Consider the following 20,539-nt stretch of genomic DNA (forward strand, 5'->3'; position numbering starts at 1 on the left):
GAATTCAGTCTGGCCAGTCAGAACAAAATTCAGTTCGGCCAACCGGAGAGAATTTAGTCTAGCCAGTCGGGCCAGAATTTAGTTCAGCCGGTCGGGCCAGAATTGAGTCCAGCCAGCCAGACCGGGATTCATTCTAGTCAGCCAGACAAGAATTAATCTCCAGCCAACCAGGCCAGAACTCAGTCCAGCAAACCGGACCAGAACTCAGTCCAGCCAACCAGTCCAGAATTCAGTCCAGCCAGCCAGGTCAGAACATTTTCTTCTAAACCTCCTTACTTTTAAATGGCCTTGCTAGATTATCTCCCTAAAGACAGAGTGCAAAGGCATGCAATGCCATAGAATCCAGAAGCATAAAAAACATTAATTCCTAAATATATTATTTTGAGGAGGGGAAGTACTGGAGTAGTGGTGAGCCTTCAACCAATTTCTACCCAGTGGCACTTTACCACGACTATGGAAATCCTCTCAACACTCCTTATATACACTTCTTTGACCAGAAGGCAACACTGGATTTCCATTATTGGAGCCTATAGGGACCCAACCAACAAAGCCCAAAGCCAAAGACCTCTGCTGCCATCCGCTCTTTATCAAAGAACACTTTCTTATTTTACTAGTTCTAACCTGACATAGAATAATGCAAGAATCTGAAAGAAATTCTATATGCAGTGATTGTAGACTTCCACTGAGGATGGGAAAAAAATGTGTAGGTGTTAACTCTATAGGGAAGAGCCACCTCCTTGTCTCTGCTGCCTTTAAACATTAGCCTACTTTGTGTAATGTTAATTTCGACCCTAGCCGAAGCAGTTCAATTTGTCTGAACATGAATTCATGTAATTAGAGGTCACATGGTTCGGTCATTCCATCATTATATTTTTCCTGATGTAGGACTTTCAGTTTTGGTTGGACATTTTTTCACCATCACATGGTACCATATGCTAAAAAAAGGTGGCATGATTAAACTGACCTCAATATAACTGTGACCCTTCTGAAAGCTCTAAGCCAGGGATATGCAATTAGCGGACCTCCAGCTGTTGCAGAACTACAAGTCCCATGAGGCATAGCAAGACTCTGACAGCCACAAGCATGACACCCAGAGGCAGAGCATGATGGGACTTGTAGTTTTGCAACAGCTGGAGGTCCGCTAATTGCATATCCCTGCTCTAAGCCCTTGTACACACGGTCGGACATTCCGACGGAAAATGTCCGATCAGACCGTGTTGTCGGATATTCCGAATGTGTGTGGGCTCCATCGGACTGTTTCCGTCGGAATATCCGACCAACAAAGTTTTAGAGCTGGGCTATAAAATTTTCCGACAACATGATCCGATCGCACTTCGTCCGATCGTTTGTAGAGAATTTCGATCGGACAAAGTGCCACGCATGCTCAGATCAAATTCCTAGACCAAAGCTATTGGCTACTAGCCTGAACGTAGTCCCGTCGCAACGAAATAACGTCACCTCATTCTGAACGATCGGATTTTCCGACAACTTTGTCTGACCGTGTGTATGCAACAGTTTCGGACAAAATCCGTCGGACAAAATCCGTCTGACGAAATCCAACGGATTTGGCTGTCAGAGTGTCCGACCGTGTGTACAGGGGCATAGAGTTTCGCTCCAAGCACCCTAACCTAAAATCATCCAGTGACTCCCCACCACTGGCGGTTGCACCCAGTAAAGGCTGCCCAGTGCAAAAGTAGAAAACGGCTTCAGCCTGAAGTCTGAAACCTTTTCTCTACTTCTTCAATACTTGAATGCTTGACTTTAATATAACGTAGAATATTGTGTAAGTGGGCCACATTAGATATGGGAAGGGCTTCATCTAGTTCCAAAAAATACTTCAGAATGTTGTCTAAAATAATAAAAATGTTATATTATTATTATTTACACTATGGTTGCACTGATACAGATACCAGTATCTATATTGGTGCCAATACTAAGCATTTGCAGGAGTATCGGTACTCTTTAGACTCAGTTCTTTCAGGTGTCAGCGGGATTCCTCCACTGACAGCTGAGATGTAAAAAAAAAAAAAAGGTGGAAATTACAGTGCCTTGAAAAAGTATTCATTCCCCTTGGAAATTTTCCACATTTTGTCATGTTGCAACCAAAAACATAAATGTATTTTATTGGGATTTTATGTGATAAACCAACACAAAGTGGCACATAATTGTGAAGTGGAAGGAAAATGATAAATGTTTTTTTACAAATAAATATGTGAAAAGTGTGGGGGGCATTTGTATAGCACCCCCCGGAGTCAATACTTTGTAGAACCCCCTTTCTCTGCAATTACAGCTACATGTCTTTTTGGGGATGTCTCTACCAGCTTTGCACATCTAGAGAGGGACATTTCTGCCCATTCTTCTTTGCAAAATATCTCAAGCTCTGTCAGATTGGATGGAGAGTGTCTGTGATCAGCAATTTTCAAGTCTTGCCACAGATTCTCGAATGGATTTAGGTCTGGGCTTTGACTGGGCCATTCTAACACATGAATATGCTTTGACCTAAACCATTCCATTGTAGCACTGGCTGTATGTTTCGGGTTGTTGTCCTGCTGGAAGGTGAACCTCCGCCCCGGTCTCAAGTCTTTTGCAGACTCTAACAGTTTTTTTTTTCTAAGATTGTCCTGTATTTGGCTCCATCCATCTTCCCATAAACTCTGACCAGCTTCCCTGTCCCTGCTGAAGAAATAAAACACCACAACATGATGCTGCCACCACCATGTTTCACAGTGGGGATGGTGTGTTCAGGGTGATGTGCAGTGTTAGTTTACTGCCACTCATAGCATTTTGCTTTAAGGCCGAAAAGTTACATTTTGGTCTCATTTGACCAGAGCACCTTCTTCCACATGTTTGCTGTGTCCCCCACATGGCTTCTCGCAAACTGCAAAACGAGACTTCTTATGGCTTTCTTTAATCAATGTCTTTCTTCTTGTCACTCTTCCATAAAGGGCAGATTTGTGGAGAGACGACTAATAGTTGTCCTGTGGACAGATTCTCCCACCTGAGCTGTGGATCTCTGCAGCTCCTCCAGAGTTACCATGGGCCTCTTGGCTCTTCTCTGATGAATGCTCTCCTTGCCCGGCCCGTCAGTTTGGGTGGACAGCCATGTCTTTGTAGGTCTGCAGTTGTGCCATACTCTTTCCATTATCAGATGATGGATTGAACAGAGCTCCGTGAGATGTTCAAAGCTTGGGATTTTTTTTATAACTTAACCCTGCTTTATACTTCTCCACAACTTTATCCCTGACCTGTCTGGTGTGTTCCTTGGCCTTCATGATGCTGTTTGACCATTAAGGTTCTCTAACACACCCCTGAGAGATTCACAGAACAGCTGCATTTATATTGAGATTAAATTAAACACAGATGGACTATTTACTAATTAGATGACTTCTGAAGGCGATTGGTTCCACTAGATTTTAGTTAGGGGTAAGTAAGAAAAACATGTTTTTTATTAAAGCAGAGCTCTAGGCTACTTAAGAAAAAAATTAAAGTCAACAGCTACAAATACTGTAGCTGCTGATTTTTATTATTAGGACACTTACCTGTCCACAAATTCAATGGTGTCTTTACCCCAGCTGATTCTTCAATCAGCTGTCAGGTGCTGCTGCTGCCATCTTGCAACGTCAAAACCGGATCCCTACTGCGCATGCGTGAAGCGCCATGCGCTTTGTGAATGGCCCGGCAGCGGGGGGAAGGAAGAGGGGCTGTCAAAACCAGGTACCCGCTTCCTCCTCCCCCCCAGAAAGGTGCCAAATATGACAGGGGGAGGAGCCAAACAAGCAGATATTCCCTTTTGGGTGGAGCTCCACTTTAAATGTTCCTCTGTTTAACCCCTTATTAACCCTTAACCACTTCAGCTCCGGACCAATAAACACCTTAAGGACCAGAGGTCTTTTTGCAATTTCGCACTGCGCTGCTTTAACTGGTAATTGCGCGGTCATGCAATATTGCACCCAAACGAAATTTTGCGTCCTTTTCTTCCCACAAATAGAGCTTTCTTTTGATGGTATTTGATTGCCTCTGCGATTTATTTTTTTGCGATATAAATGGAAAAAGAGCGAAAATTTTGAAAAAAAAAGATATTTTCTTCTTTTTGTTATAAGAAAAATCGAATAAACTAAATTTTAGTCATACATTGAGGGCAAAATTTATTCAGCCACATGTCTTTAGTAAAAAAAATGTCAATAAGCGTATATTTTTTGGTTTGCGCAAAAGTTATAGCGTCTACAAACTAGAGTACATTTTCTGGAATTTACACAGCTTTTAATTTATGACTGCCGATCTCATTTCTTGAGGTGCTAAAATGGCAGGGCAGTACAAATCCCCCCCAAATGACCCCATTTTGGAAAGTAGACACCCCAAGGAAATTGCTGATGGGTATGTTGAGCCCATTGAATATTTATTTTTTTTGTCCTAAGGGATTGAATAATGACAAAAAAAAAAAAAAAAAAAAATTTTTTTACAAAAAGTTGTCACTAAATGATATATTGCTCACACATGCCATGGTTATATGTGGAATTGCACCCCAAAATATATTCTGCTACTTCTCCCGAGTATGGGGATACCACATGTGTGGGACTTTTTGGGAGTCTAGTCGCGTACGGCACCCCGAAAACCAATCACCACCTTCAGGATTTCTAAGGGTGCAAATTTTTGATTTAACTCCTCACTACCTATCACAGTTTCGAAGGCCATAAAATTCCAAAATAGCACAAAACCCCCCAAAATGACCCCATTTTGGAAAGTAGACACCCCAAGCTATTTACTGAGAGGCATGTTGAGTCCATGGAATATTTTATATTTTGCCACAAGTTGCGGGAATATTACAAACTTTTTTTTTTTGCACCAAGTTGTCACTAAATGATATATTGCTCACACATGCTATGGGCATATGTGAAATGACACCCCAAAATACATTCTGCTGCTTCTCCTGAGTACGGGGATACCACATGTGTGGGACTTTTTGGGAGTCTAGTCGCGCACGGCACCCCGAAAACCAATCACCACCTTCAGGATTTCTAAGGCCGCGTACACACGGACGGACTGTTCGCCCAACCTTGTCCGCTGAACAGTGTTTGGGCGGACAGTCCGCTCGTGTGTGGGCTTTCAGCGGACAGTTTCAGCGGACAGTTTGACGGACAAAGTCTTTCGGAAATTCCGAAAAACTGTCCGCTGAAACTGTGTTTGAGCGAACAGTCCGCCCGTGTGTAGGCTACTTTCGAAATGAGCAAACTGTTCCCGCTCGGAGGAAAGTCTGCTCATTTCGAGGTAGGCCGGGCCCGCGACGGAGACGTCGCGGGCTCCGCCGCCTGGAATGGGCTTAAAGGGGAACCCCAACGCCGAAAAAAATCGGCGTGGGGGTTCCCCCAAAGTCCACAACAGACCCTTGTCCGAGCACGCTACCCGGCCGGCCAGGAAAGGGGGGCGAGCGAGCGCGCCCCCCCTCCTGAGCCGTACCAGGCCGCGTGCCCTCAACATGGGGGGGTGCCTTGGGGAAGGGGGGGCCGCGCGGCCCCCCCACCCCAAAGCACCTTGTCCCCATGTTGATGAGGACAAGGGCCTCTTCCCGACAACCCTGGCCGTTGGTTGTCGGGGTCTGCGGGCGGGGGGCTTATCGGAATCCGGGAGCCCCCTTTAAGAAGGGGGCCCCCGGATACCGGCCCCCCACCCTATGTGAATGAGTATGGGGTACAATGTACCCCTACCCATTCACCTGTGAAATAAAGTACAAAAAAAAACACAACACAGAGAAAAAATATTTTATTGCACAGCTCCGGGGGTCTTCCGTCTTCGGGGGTCTTCTCGCCGGACTCCTCCGCTATCTTCGTGTAGCTCTTTTACTAGCGGAGGAGCCCGGCTTTCTTCCTCCCCGCCTCTTCTCCCGACTTCGGGGGTCTTGTCCCCCTCTTCGGTTCTTCTGCCGGGCCACCGCGCCTTCTTGTAGCTCTTTTGCAGGCGGTGGCCCGGTCTTCTGTCGCCGCTGCCTTCCGTTCTTCTGTCGCCGCCTTCGGTTCTTCTGCCGGGCCACCGCGCCTTCTTGTAGCTCTTTTACAGGCGGTGGCCCGGTCTTCTGTCGCCGCTGTCGCCGCCTTCCGTTCTTCTTCTTCTTCTTGTTCTTCTTCTTCTTCCCCAGGAGATGTTGACACGTCGCTCTCTCCGGCCGGAATGCCAGAGCCGCGCTGTGCGGTCACTTATATAGTGACAATGGGGCGGTGTCACATGGTATATGTCACATGGGTTGGTCACATGGGTTGATGTCACATGGGGACTATGACATCGTAAGGGGGCGGGGTCACCATGTGACCAACCCATGTGACATATACCATGTGACACCGCCCCATTGTCACTATATAAGTGACCGCACAGCGCGGCTCTGGCATTCCGGCCGGAGAGAGCGACGTGTCAACATCTCCTGGGGAAGAAGAAGAAGAACAAGAAGAAGAAGAAGAACGGAAGGCGGCGACAGCGGCGACAGAGGACCGGGCCACCGCCTGTAAAAGAGCTACAAGAAGGCGCGGTGGCCCGGCAGAAGAACCAAAGAGGGGGACAAGACCCCCGAAGTCGGGAGAAGAGGCCGGCGGCGGGGAGGAAAAAAGCCGGGCTCCTCCGCTAGTAAAAGAGCTACACGAAGATAGCGGAGGAGTCCGGCGAGAAGACCCCCGAAGACGGAAGACCCCCGGAGCTGTGCAATAAAATATTTTTTCTCTGTGTTGTGTTTTTTTTTGTACTTTATTTCACAGGTGAATGGGTAGGGGTACATTGTACCCCATACTCATTCACATAGGGTGGGGGGCCGGTATCCGGGGGCCCCCTTCTTAAAGGGGGCTCCCGGATTCCGATAAGCCCCCCGCCCGCAGACCCCGACAACCAACGGCCAGGGTTGTCGGGAAGAGGCCCTTGTCCTCATCAACATGGGGACAAGGTGCTTTGGGGTGGGGGGGCCGCGCGGCCCCCCCTTCCCCAAGGCACCCCCCCATGTTGAGGGCACGCGGCCTGGTACGGCTCAGGAGGGGGGGCACGCTCGCTCGCCCCCCTTTCCTGGCCGGCCGGGTAGCGTGCTCGGACAAGGGTCTGTTGTGGACTTTGGGGGAACCCCCACGCCGATTTTTCTCGGCGTTGGGGTTCCCCTTTAAGTCCATTCCAGGCGGCGGAGCCCGCGACGTCTCCTTCGCGGGCCCCGCCTACCTGTACACGCGCTCGAAATGGGCGGATTTGCCTCCGCCTTACGTGGGCGAGTCCGTTCATTTCAAAAGTTGAGCGAACTGTTTGGCAAACAGTTCGCTGAAACAGTCCGCTCAAAAAAGTGCCGTGTGTGGCCATGTCCGTCCATGCTAATTTTGAGCGGACTGTTTGCCGAAACTGTTTGCCAAACAAAGTTGGGCGAACAGTCCGCCCGTGTGTACGCGGCCTAAGGGTGCAAATTTTTGATTTAACTCCTCACTACCTATCACAGTTTCGAAGGCCATAAAATGCCAAAATAGCACAAAACCCCCCCAAATGACCCCATTTTGGAAAGTAGACACCCCAAGCTATTTACTGAGAGGCATGTTGAGTCCATGGAATATTTTATATTTTGCCAAAAGTTGCGGGAATATTACAAACTTTTTTTTTTTTTGCACAAAGTTGTCACTAAATGATATATTGCTCACACATGCTATGGGCAGAAGTCAAATTACACCCCAAAATAAATTCTGCTGCTTCTCCCGAGTACGGGGATACCACATGTGGGGGACTTTTTGGGAGCCTAGCCACGTACGGGACCCCGAAAACCAAGCACTGCCTTCCGGATTATATATAAAAAACAAACTAACCAGAGTCACCCGTAACACTTATACGGTGATCAGTGGTGAAAGGGTTAACTAGGGGCAATCAGGGGGTTCAAATTTTTATTAGGTAGTATATGGGGGTCCCTGGCGCTATATAAAAACCTGACGGGGAACCTAAATAACTAACTGGCTAACCAGCGTCACCAGTGACACTTATACTGTGATCGCTGGTGAAAGGGGGTGAAAGGGTTAACTAGCAGCAATCAGGGGGTTAAAACCATTATTGGTTAGTATATCGGGGTACCTAGCGCTATAAAAACCTGGCGGTGAACCTAAAAAAATAACTAGCTACCTAGCGACACTAGCGACACTGATGCAGCGTTCAGAAAAATTATCGCTTAGTGACACTGGCAAAAGGGGGTGAAAGGGTTAACTAGCGGAAATCAGGGGGTTAAAACCATTATTGGGTAGTATATCGGGGTACCTAGCACTATAAAAACCTGGCGGTGAACCTAAAAAAATAACTAGCTACCTAGCGACTGTAGCGACACTAATGCAGCGATCAGAAAAACGATCGCTTAGTGACACTGGCAAAAGGGGGTGAAAGGGTTAACTAGCGGCAATCAGGGGGTTAAAACCATTATTGGGTAGTATATCGGGGTACCTAGCGCTATAAAAACCTGGCGGTGAACCTAAAAAAATAACTAGCTACCTAGCGACTGTAGCGACACTAATGCAGCGATCAGAAAAACGATCGCTTAGTGACACTGGCAAAAGGGGGTGAAAGGGTTAACTAGCGGCAATCAGGGGGTTAAAAACATTATTGGGTACTATATGGGGGTACCTAGCGATATAAAAACATGGCGGTGAACCTAAAAAAATAACTAGCTACCTAGCGACACATGCAGCGATCAGAAAAATGATCGCTTAGTGACACTGGCAAAAGGGGGTGAAAGGGTTAACTCTAGGGGCAATCAGGGGGTTAAATCTTTATTGGGGGGTGATAGGGGGCTACCCTGGACCTAACACTAACTGTCCTGACAGTTTTTACTGTCACAACTGACACTGAATGCATTGATCAGTAAAGAAATGATCAATGCAATCAGTGACACTGTGACTGGGGGGGGGGGAATCGGGGGGGGATCGGGGGGGGGTTTGTGTGCCTGTGTGTACCTACATGTCAGTGTAGTGTTGGTGCACGCTTACTATTAGTCTTCTCCTCGTAGTCCGGTCAAAAAGACCGCCCCGAGGAGAATGACATCACTTCCTCCTTCCTGTGTAAACAATACACAGGGGAGGAAGCTTCTCATTGGCCAGGAGCGATCCAGAGGGGGTGGCCGAAAACCAACGGCCATCCCCTCATCACGGAGCGCTCCTGGACCGAATCGGACCGCCGTAAACAGCGGGAGGGGGTCCGATCGGACCCCCCACCCGCTGGAAGGCAATCACGTAAATCTACGTGATTGTGCCTGCCTGTGCCATTGTGCTGACGTACAATGTCAATACGGCGGTCCTGAAGTGGTTAATTTACTATAATCAGCCTTAATTAAAGTGATTGTTATTTTTAAATAAAAAAAAAAAAGAGAATTTTCAAACATGTTATACTGACCTACTGGATCCTCCTCTTCTCCGGTCCATTTTCGGTGCCCTGGCCCCTCCTTCCCATGGAGTGTCCCCACAGCAAGCAGCTTGATATGGGGGGCACCCGAGCAGAGCTGCAGCTCCGTGTGTCCATTCAGACACAGAGCTTCCGTTCGACCTTGCCCCCTCTCTCTCCTGATTGGCTAACTGACTTTAACTGACAGCCACAGGAGCCAATGGCGCTGCTGCTGTGTCTCAGCCAATCAGGGGGGAGAGCCCGGACAGCCAAGGGACTCATGGACATCGCAGGACAGAGATGGGACTCTCTTAGGGGGGCTGCTACACACAGAAGGCATTAAGATAAAAAAAAAAAAAAACTGCCTTTACAACTCCTTATTCTCTTTCTCCATTTAATTATGTTTTTCCTGCTGATTTTTTTTTTTGTTCACTTATATTTTAAAAACTATTAACAAATAAAACTTTTATTTTTTGTTTGTTAATATTTTTACAGCTTTAACATGTATTTACACGTTTAAAACAAAAAAAAGTGCAAAATTTAAAAATAAATTTATTTTATTTGTAAATAAATTGTCAATGCTTTGTACCATTGCCGACAGTGTGAACAAAACAGTTGCGGTATCGGTAATTGGTATCGGCAAGTACCAAAAAAAAAAAAAAAAAAGGATCGGTACTCGTACTTGTAAAAAAATGCTATCAATGGTATCGGTGCAGCTCTAATTTCCACTACAGTCAGTGCCAGGACAAGGTTCCTTGGCACACAAGGAAAGAATGCCAAAGTGTGCCTTCCATTTCCTTCCGGAGAGTGGATTCGGAATGGGGATGAGGTTTTGCTGGGGCAAAGGAGGAGTGGGATGTGGTCCCAGGGCAGACTTGTGGATTGGGGTGAGGTGGCGGGTCAGTTCTGCTCAGTCCTAAACAGTGCAGGAGATGGCCGGGTGACAGAGAGGAAGGAGAGACGTCTGTCCTAACTGCACCCCTTGCAGCACAGTGCCCAAGGCGGGACCCTCATTGCCTCTGGCTTGGATCAGCCCCAAATGCAATATTTTATTCATAACATAGGTGGCAAAAAAAACAAAACATTATTTGATGTTTTTAAAAAAAATGAATAATCACATCAAGTGCAGCTCTGCAGGACGACGACTCCCGGTGCAATGTGTTGCCTACCTCCTAAAGAGCTAACAACTACAGCAGTCTTTCTTTACTCATGAAGGAACCCCAGAAATAACTTTCAGGTGTCAGGCAACCCCCTACTAAAATGTCAATCTGTAGCTCATGATGGATTAGCCACACCACATTGGTGAATAGTGAATGAAGGGCCCCTTTATACCTGCAGTCAATGGAAAGAATGGCCTTCCACATTGTGGTCATTTGGGAGAATTGTCCTTGTATTGGTGGTCAGCATACATTGGGTAAAAGTGGGAAGAATACTCCTTACATTGGTGGTCAGCGAGAAAAAGGCTACTGACATTAGTCACAAGGAAGAATGCTCCTTACATTGGTGGTCAGGTGGAAGAATGCTCCTTACATTGGAGGTCAGGGGGAAGAATGCTCCTTACATTGGTGGTCAGGGGGAAGAATGCCTCTTAAGTTGGTGGTCAGTGAAAATAATGCTCTATATATTGTTGGTCGGTGGGAAGAATGCTTCTTAAGCTGGAGGTCAGTTGGAAGAATGTTCCTTACATTGGTGGTCAGGTGGAAGAATGTTCCTTACATTGGTGGTCAGGGGGAAGAATGCCCCTTACGTTGGTGGTCAGTGAAAATAATGCTCTATATATTGTTGGTCCGTGGGAAGAATGCTTCTTAAACTGGAGGTCAGTCGGAAGAATGTTCCTTACATGGTCAAGGGGAAGAATGCCCCCGTTACAGACGGGAAACAAGACTGTTAGCTAAAAAAGTAGAGGGGAAACTCCACTGCTTCCATGACGTTGGCTTTGCAAAACTGCCTTAATGCCTAAACTATACAGGTACTGTCAGGCAAAAAATGATTTAGACACTGCTTACTGGTCAAGGAACCTCTTCTGAAGGAATTCTATTGTTCCAAAGAACCCTAGATGAGAAAGGCTGCCCTACATTATGCCAGCTCTTCTCTGCTTAGTGGTCATCTGGTCTTTTGGATAAAGTAATAGAATGATATCTAGTGACCCATGACTACCAAACAATATCACTTGTGTGCACTCAGCTCCTAAAAGCTGAATTCTTCTTGGCTGCCGAGTGGTTATTATACCCATTTTTTCCATGTTATTAAAAAATTGCGTATTTCTCTACATTTTCTGTTCTGTCTTCTTTTTTCTCCTAATATGATTTATTTTCTTTTACTGACTCTAGATATAAATGTTCAGATCCAACTGTCAATCACTGTTTCTCATATTATCTTTACATTAAAACGTCAATGAAGCATGTACAGCCAACATACTCTGGGGAAAATTTTTTATTTGTTGGAAAAAGCCAAACCAGTTGACCTATTATTGCCCAGAGAAAGATCACCTGGAAAATAATTGCCGTAATCCACAGACACAGCAACGATAACCAAATCTACACAAGACGGATAAGATTGGATGGCAGTTATCCATGTCAATATAACAGAAGTTTATAAAAGAAACACTTTCTATTTATCCCTTTTTTTTTTTAATTTCATATTTTCATGGAGGAGCACTGACTTACACACAATAGGTGTAGTCTACTGGAACACTGGTACGGGCTGAACAGGTAAAGATGGAGCTTTTGGAAAGTCAGGGGTAGAGCCTAAAGATGTCTCAATTTGAGGTTTCAAAGCTAACACATGAGATCATCTTATGTAATTTTATGTGGCCCAGGGGTCAGATATGGACTTCTGCTTGTTGTCAACCAAGCTTTGGGGAACTATTCCTCTCACTGATATGAAGCACTATTCCTCCCACTGACACCAACAATAGGGCACTATTTCGTCCACCGACACCAATGATCAGGCACTATTCCTCCCACTGACACCAACAATAGGGCACTATTTCGTCCACCGACACCAATGATCAGGCACTATTCCTCCCACTGACACCAACAATAGGGCACTATTTCGTCCACCGACACCAATGATCAGGCACTATTCCTCCCACGGACACCAACAATTGGGCGCTATTTCTTCCACCGACACCAATGATGAGACACTATTCCTCCCACTGACACCAACGATGGGACACTATTTTTACTACTGACACCAATGTTGGGCCACTATTCCTCCCACTGACACCAATGATGGGCCACTAGTCTTCCCACCAATAGGGCATAATTCCTACCACTGATACAAACGATAAGGCACTATTCCCCCTACTGATACCAACAATGGGGCATTATTCCTCCCACTGACACTGATGATGGGGCACTATTCCTCAGTCTGACACCAAGAATGGGGCACTATTCTTCCCACTGACACCAATGATGGGCCACTATTCCTCTAACTGACACCAAGGATGGGGAACTATTCTTCCCAATGACATTAATGATGGCACACTACTCCACCCCCTAATACCAAAGCTGGGATACTATTCCTCCCACTGACACCAAGGATGGGATCCTATTCTTCCCACTGACATCAAGGATGGGGTCCTATTCTTCCCACTGACATCAAGGATGGGGTACTATTCCTCCCACTGACCTCAAGGATGGGGCCCTATTCCTCCCACTGACATCAAGGATGGGGCCCTATTCTTCCCACTGACATCAAGGATGGGGTCCTATTCTTCCCACTGACACCAGCAATGGGAAACTTTTCCTATTCCCAATATCAAAGATGGGATTTCTCCTGCTGATCCCAGGACATTTTCAACTCCCAAAGACCAAAGTCTGGCGGTAAACTGTCCCTTTGTTTGGAATGTTTGGAGACCTCTGCTGTAAAACACAAATAAGTCTTATTCTAGAACTAAGGCCGCGTACACACGCGGGGACTGTTCGCTCAACTTTGTCCGCTGAACAGTGTTTCGGCGGACAGTCCGCCCGTGTGTGGGCTTTCAGCGGACAGTTTCAGCGGACAGTCTGCTGAACAAAGTTTTTCGGAAATTCCGAAAAACTGTCCGCTGAAACTCTGTTTCAGCGAACAGTCCCCTCGTGTGTAGGCTTGTTCGTCAAACTAAGTTCCGCGCATGCTCAGAAAGGATTTACACGCCGAAGTTTGCATTGCAGTGTATAGGACGTCGTATTTTTCGTCCCGTCGTGCGTGCCGTTCACGTCATCGCGCACGGTTTCAGCGGACTGTTCGTTCGTCGTGTGTGGGCAAGTCCGTCCATGCTAATTTTGAGCGGACTGTCCGCTGAAACTGTTTGACAGACAAAGTTGAGCGAACAGTCCCCGCGTGTGTACGCGGCCTAACACTGGCTAATTGCAGAATGTCCCATTTACAGTTCACACTTTTTCTCCAAACGCACAGAGCACCTGCTACTTCAATAAAATTCAATTGATGTTGTACAGGATAAACTCACAAATGCACCTGTTTTTTTCCATTTCCCCAAAATTGCATTATTGTCCGGGTAACAGATGTCTTTCTGACAACAAATTAATCATTCAGTGACTTACCTCTTCATATCTGTCAAACACGGCTCCTTCTTGCATGAAAGCAGGGACAGCTTTCTGCCAGTTAAATTCATACGGCTTGGCCATGTTTGGTGTCTAAAGGTCTGGAAGATAGAACAAATACAAAACCATAATTATCAGACCGAAATGGAAGCAAGTACTGCATTTTTTCTCAATATAATTGACAGCATGTTTAAAAATTAAATATTATTAGTTCTGATGTCCCAGCTGAATTTTTATGGGATCTCCTATTTTTAGCAATAAATGTGTCACATTTCTCTTGACAGTTAAAGCCTCGCTGTCAGGACCCTGGTCTGAACCTGCAACCTCTGCTGCGCCTGGCTCTTCCTCTGCTTGCTGAGCTACTGGACAGCAGCCTGGACAATTCCTTGAACAATCTTGCCTTGAACCTTGTTTCTCTTGAACTTTGACCCCTTTGCTCCTCTCATGAACTTCCCATCTTAGCCATGCCTCTGCACTTCCTGTTTGTCAGGTTATTTTGCTCTCTGCAGCCAATATCTCGCCCTTGTCACTCCCACTGCTAATGTCATTCTGAACCGGCAACCTCTGCTGCATCTGGTGGTATCTCTGCTTGCTGATCTATCTGGAATTCTGGACAGCTGCCTGGACAATACCTTAAACAATTTTGCCTTGAACCTTGAACGCTTTGCTCCTCCCATGAACTTCCTATTTTACCCATGCCTCTTCCTGTTTGTCAGATTATTGTGCTCTCTCCAGCCAATATCTCACGCTTGTCACCCCTGCTGTCACTTGTATCTTGTTACCGACCTTTGTTCTTCAAATATGCTTCTGCTTGATCCCAACCTGCAACCACTGGTTACCGAAGTTTGGCTTGTTACTGACTACGCTTCTGCTTGATCCCTACCTGCTATATCTGCTACTGGACCTTGTCTTGCTCAACTCCTGGTGGAGCATTCCTGAGGGACGTGACCTGCTACTAACACGCAGTAAAACCCATCTACATCAGGAGCTCTGGTGAACACCAGTTAGTGCTTTTACACCTCACCTTCTGGAAAGCCAGCGTCATCTGCTAGGTTGACTTGCTTCTGTACTTATCTAGCTGGTGGGAATCTCTCTACTGCTATAGCTACTGGTCTCCGAACCTGACCATGACACTCCCTCCAGCTAATTTTTTTTCAAAATTTTGGATATTTGTTTTTTGACTACAATGAGTGGATTTGCTCTCAGTATTTGTCATGATGCCCATACAAGAAATGGGTAAATCGGAGGTCGTTGGCGAATCAAACCATGAAACCATTGTCTCCTGCCATGAAGGCTGACTATTCTCCTTTTGGTTAACATTAATGCTCAGCATACAATAAGGCCACTAAGGAAAGCTGTGGACATTCCCTCATAGGATGTCTCCCACTGAAACAGTCTCCTCACCTCTCCCTTGCTATTGAAGCCATGGACCTCAAAACTAAAACTGGATGTGCAATTAGACTGGATCTCATGAAGATGGCAGAAGAGATTGAGTCTGGACCGGACCCACCCATTTGTGCAGTTCTCCTTGTGTGAGGTCCATCTACAGTAATGCATCTTGACACACTTTTAAAGTGTGAGTGAAGTCTCACCATGAGTGGTGGAACAGTTTTCTTTTCATCTTTAAAGGATGAGTCCAAAACATCATCACCAGACATAAGGTTACAAAAATCCATCCTATTTAGAGATGGTGGTAGTGGTGGTCACCAGAAAAGGAATGCATAGACGGCAATAAAAACATTTTCAGTAGTTCTATTTCTTTCTTACGCTATAATTTTTTTCTTCATTTGATAGGTTTCCCGACTATTCCTATTGGATAGGGGAAAGCTCCCTTATAGGGGCACTGACAGCAACAAAAACCTAAGACGGTTTAGTCTCCCCTCTATCCAAACCAAAACAAAAAATAAACTCTATACTCTTAATGAACCCAAAACTTGAAGATAAATAACATTTAATTAAATTAAAATGTAATTATTAATTAATGACTCATTCCATTATTGCTCATGTAGATATGGCACGGTTTCTAGTAAATGTGAATGTCGTTTCAGGCTAAGGAGATGGATTACATAATGGCTCTGCTAACAAAAACCTAGTTTACGCCAACAATGAAAATGCACATTCCAGGTTAGATAAGGTCACACAACTAAGTCAACAAACTCTATCAGCTTTGCCAGTGTGATTGTTTCATGTCCGTTAATTGCCTTCAATGGATAAATTGTATCTCTTGCCAAAATTTTTTTTTCTAGTTTTGGGTAGCGTATAGGACAGTGGCGGCTGGTACTCAATATTGTTTTTTGCGGGGGTGGCAAACCAATGCCCCCACCATGGGAGAGATGGACAAGAATGTGGCTATTCCCCCCCCACCCGGGAGACAGGCGGGAATGCGACGATACGCCCCTTGTGGGAGACGGACAGGAATGTGGCTGGGGTCAAGAGACCTCCTTACCTTAGGAAGGAGGCAGATCAAAAAGACATGGATCCGGGCCCTGGGGGCCACAAACAGGAAGTGGCTCCTGACTGAGATTTTATTAGCTGGGAATCCTAAGTCTCCCTTGCCAATTGGGTTTCAGGAACTGCTTCCTGGTTGGCTGGGAGGAGAATCAGGAAGACAATAGCGAATACTAGTTCGCTATTGTCACACAAGTGGGTGAGCTTGGGGAGCAGTGCTCTGCGCCCCAAGCCCACCCTTTGTTTAAACCAATTAGAGCCTCAGACTCTAATCATGTGCTTAAAAAAACAAAAACACATTGAAATCCATGCGTCCGGCGCCCTGCATGTAGAATGGGGGGTTGGGGGGTATGCCTCTTATGCGCCCTTCATGCATGGGCCGCCACTGGTATGGGATAGTTAGAACCCCTATCATTTTTTATCAGGGGAGGCAGAGCAGAGAGCAGTGACTGACAATTCACTTTTACATTATACTATTTTCCTAGCATCTTGACATCTTGATCATTTTTTTTGTATGTATTAAAATGTATTTAACCGCTTGCTTACTGGGCACTTAAACCCCCCTCCTATCCAGACCAATTTTCAGCTTTCGGCGCTGATGCATTTGAATGGCAATTGCGCGGTCATACAACACTGTACCCAAATTAAATTTTTATCATTTTCCCCCTCAAATAGAGCTTTCTTTTGGTGGTATTTGATCACCTGTGTGATTTTTATTTTTTGTTAAAAAAATGTAAAAAGACCGAATTTAAAAAAAAACGAAATTTCTTTTTGAAATTTTGTTATAAAATTGTAAAACGGGTAATTTTTGTCCGTCATTGATGTACGCTGATGAGGCAGCAGTGATGGGCACTGATAGGTGTCAGCGATGGCCACTGATGGGTGTCAGTGATGGGCACTGATGGGTGTCAGTGATGGGCACTGATGGGTGTCAGTGATGGGCACTGATCGGTTACACTGACAGGCAGCACTTCTATGTGGCACTGATTGTCACTACTGGTGGGCATAGATAGGTGGCACTTGTGAGCATTGATAGGTGGCAATTGTGGGCACTTTCAGGTTCAAATAGTTGCCTCTTCCATTTTGGGTCCGATGTCCCTTTAAGATGAGCCGGTGATCGGCTTTTTTTTCTCCTCCGCTATCAGCGCAAGGAGAAAAAAAAAACGATCACGAGCTTTTGTTTTGATCATGTGATCAGCTGTCATTGGCTGACAGCTGATCACATGGTAAGGGGCTGGGACCAGTCCCTTACTCAGATCGGTGACCACCCGAGTCTCAGTGACTCAGGGCGCACGCAGGGAGCGTGCACAGTGGAGGCCGTCATATGATGGCTGCCCGGGAATCCACACCCACGCTGTTGCCGTAATTCGGCCATAGCATGGATGTCAAATGGTTAAATAAAGAATATATATAAAAAAAAACACACATTTAATCCTGGTTCACACCTGAATCGCACACTGTTTCACACTGGCATCTGTGCAGATTGCAGTGCGAACTATCAAATGGGGCAGGAATCAGATTGCATAAGTGTGAACACTCTGATTCCAACACAAACCAAATAAAGGGTCCTGCACCATTTTGGTGTGAATGCAATGCAATTTCAGCCATAATACAGTTTCTATGGCTGAATTCACATCGGACAGACATCGCATGTGTTCTGCACGGCAATGCGATGCGAATCACATGCGATGTCTGTGATCGCACAAGTGTGAACTCCAGCCTTAAAAACTGTGTAAATGAATACATATTAGACAGCCAAACTTTAGCTTTTAGGCACATATAAACATATAAACATTTTATGTAAAGATTTTTTTTTATAAAAATCTTTATTTGAATGCATTTAAAAAAAAAAGCAAAATATTCAATATTCAATTCAAATAACTACAAACATTTTATATTTCTATAGTATTCCTAATTTCGATGTGCGTTAGATGGCGTGTCCGGGAGGCAGTGAAATTGTTAACACACAATTCTTTAATATGTATGTTTGGACACATCCTGCCAACAAGCCTGGCTTTCTTGAAAACTGCCTCTCTCATAAATCAAAGTAGAGCCTTTCTGATCATAAATCCAACCTTAATTAGTTTACATCCGTGGGCGGATGGAGAGATGCATTAGAGAAAAGTTCCCTTTAAACAGCTTCCTCGCATGACCTCCTGGCGTAGCTGAAAGTAAGAACGCGATTTTCAATTTGCCCTTAATGTGCAAAACAGTTAATGATTTCGAGAATTCATTTACTTTACAATTATTATTCTTGTTGACAGAATTAAATTTGCACATTCACATTTATGTAAATTTCCTTCCACCCCTCTTCTGTTCAAGGCAGCGCATTCATCACGCCATTTAAATTTTTTTTTTTTGGCATTTAATCCAATCCAAATGTTCCACCAGATCTAAGATTCTTTGTTTTTTTAAATGGTGACATGTGTTTCTGTGTTCTCTTGATTCAATCAAATATTCAACGAAAGAGAAAAAAAAAAAAAATAAAACGCGAAGACCGTTGTAAATCTAATTTAATTGTCATTCAATCAATTTTTTTTACTTTTTATCAAAAGTAGGACTGCAGCCAAATTTGTTTTCTAGTTCTGCATAGAGAGAGGGAAAGGTTTAGAATCCCCCACCCCCCCCAAGTGAGATCTGAGCAAGGTGACCATTGTGTCAGGACCTGGATCTGAACCTGCGACCTCTGCCGTGTCTGGCAGTAGCTCTTCTTGCTGATCCACCTGATATGCTGGAGAGCTCCCTAGACAATTTCTTCAACAATCTTGCCTTGAATCTTGTTTCTGGTGAACCTTGAACCCTTTGCTCCTCCCATGAACTTCCTCTTAAAGCCATGCCTTTGCACTTCTTGTTTGCCAGTTTATTGTGCTCTCTCCAGCCCATATCTTGCTCTTGTCACTCCTGCTGCCAGTGTTGGGTCAAGGTCATCTACAGCCCAGGGCCAACATGTGCCAGTGTCGGGACAAGGTCATCTACAGCCCAGGGCCAACATGTGCCAGTGTCGGGACAAGGTCATCTACAGCCTAGGGCGAACATGTGCCAGTGTTGGGACAAGGTCATCTAGAGCCCAGGGTGAACATGTCCCAGTGTCGGGACAAGGTCATCTAAAGCTCAGGGCGAACATGTGCCAGTGTCAAAACAAGGTCATCTAGAGCCCAGGGCGAACATGTGCCAGTGTCGGAACAAGGTCATCTAGAGCCCAGGGCGAACATGTGCCAGTGTCGAAACAAGGTCATCTAGAGCCCAGGTCGAACATTTGCCAGTGTCGGAAAAAGGTCATCTAGAGCCCAGGGCGAACATGTGCCAGTGTTGGGACAAGGTTCATCTACAGCCCAGGGTGAACATGCCACAGCGTGCCCCCCCCCCCCCCCCCCAAGATGCATGAGTATTATTGCAAAGGAAATTTGCAAATTCTGTATAAAATTGTATTCTATCATAAATGCTGCTGTCTCATCCACCTTATCAACCATTTGCTGTCTGCCAATCCTCTCTGCCAATCCCTCCACTGGTTTCTCATTGCCCAACGATTAAAATTCAAAACACTATCAATAATATACAAAGCCATTCACAATTCTGCCCCAAGCTACATCCCCAATCTTATCTCCAAATATCACCCAAACCGTCCTCTCCGCTCCTCCCAAGACCTTCTGCTCTCTAGCCCCCTTGTTTCTTCCTCCCATGCTCATCTCCAGAGCCTCTCCCATCCTCTGGAACTCACTACCCCAATCTGTCTGGTTAAGTCCTACTCTGTCTACTTTTAGACGATTCCTGAAAACTCATCTCTTCAAGGAGGCCTATCCTACTTTCAGCTAACAACTAAATCTTCTACTTCCCTCATCAGTTCATCCTTCACAGTTACCACCTTTTGTTTCACCAGCACCTCCCCCTTAGACTGTAAGCTCGCAGAGGCAGGGTCCTCCTAACACTCGTGTGTTGTTGGTGTACTGTCTCCCTTTATATTGTAAAGCGCTGTGCAAACTGTTGGCACTATTTAAATCCTGTACAATAATAATGTATTGCATACGGCAGTAATAATGTTTTGATTACACATTGCATTCTTTCGAGTCCTGATTAGATTTAGCCTGCCTATGTTACGCCCCTTGTTACCATAAAAGTACAATTGTATTATTAATGTAAACCTACGTAATCACGTGTATAAAAAACTTAAATTGCGTCAAATAAAG

At 45.4% G+C, this 20,539-nt stretch overlaps 1 protein-coding gene across 7 annotated transcripts in view; it reads right to left on the reverse strand.

The window, feature by feature from the left end:
* Positions 1-20,539, reverse strand: part of PLCB4 (phospholipase C beta 4) — a 524,177-nt gene that overhangs the window by 186,346 nt on the left and 317,292 nt on the right. For all 7 annotated transcript variants that reach the window (XM_077485485.1, XM_077485488.1, XM_077485487.1 and 4 more), the window contains one exon: positions 13,908-14,008. In XM_077485485.1, coding sequence (XP_077341611.1) covers positions 13,908-13,991 — 84 coding nt within the window. In that variant the 5' untranslated portion in view covers positions 13,992-14,008. The remainder of the gene's footprint in view (positions 1-13,907; positions 14,009-20,539) is intronic.

Source organism: Lithobates pipiens, unplaced genomic scaffold (genome assembly GCF_037356315.1).
Source record: "Lithobates pipiens isolate NorthernLeopardFrog02 unplaced genomic scaffold, aLitPip1_a1.2 Scaffold_18, whole genome shotgun sequence".
In the NCBI taxonomy this organism is placed as follows: domain Eukaryota; kingdom Metazoa; phylum Chordata; class Amphibia; order Anura; family Ranidae; genus Lithobates; species Lithobates pipiens.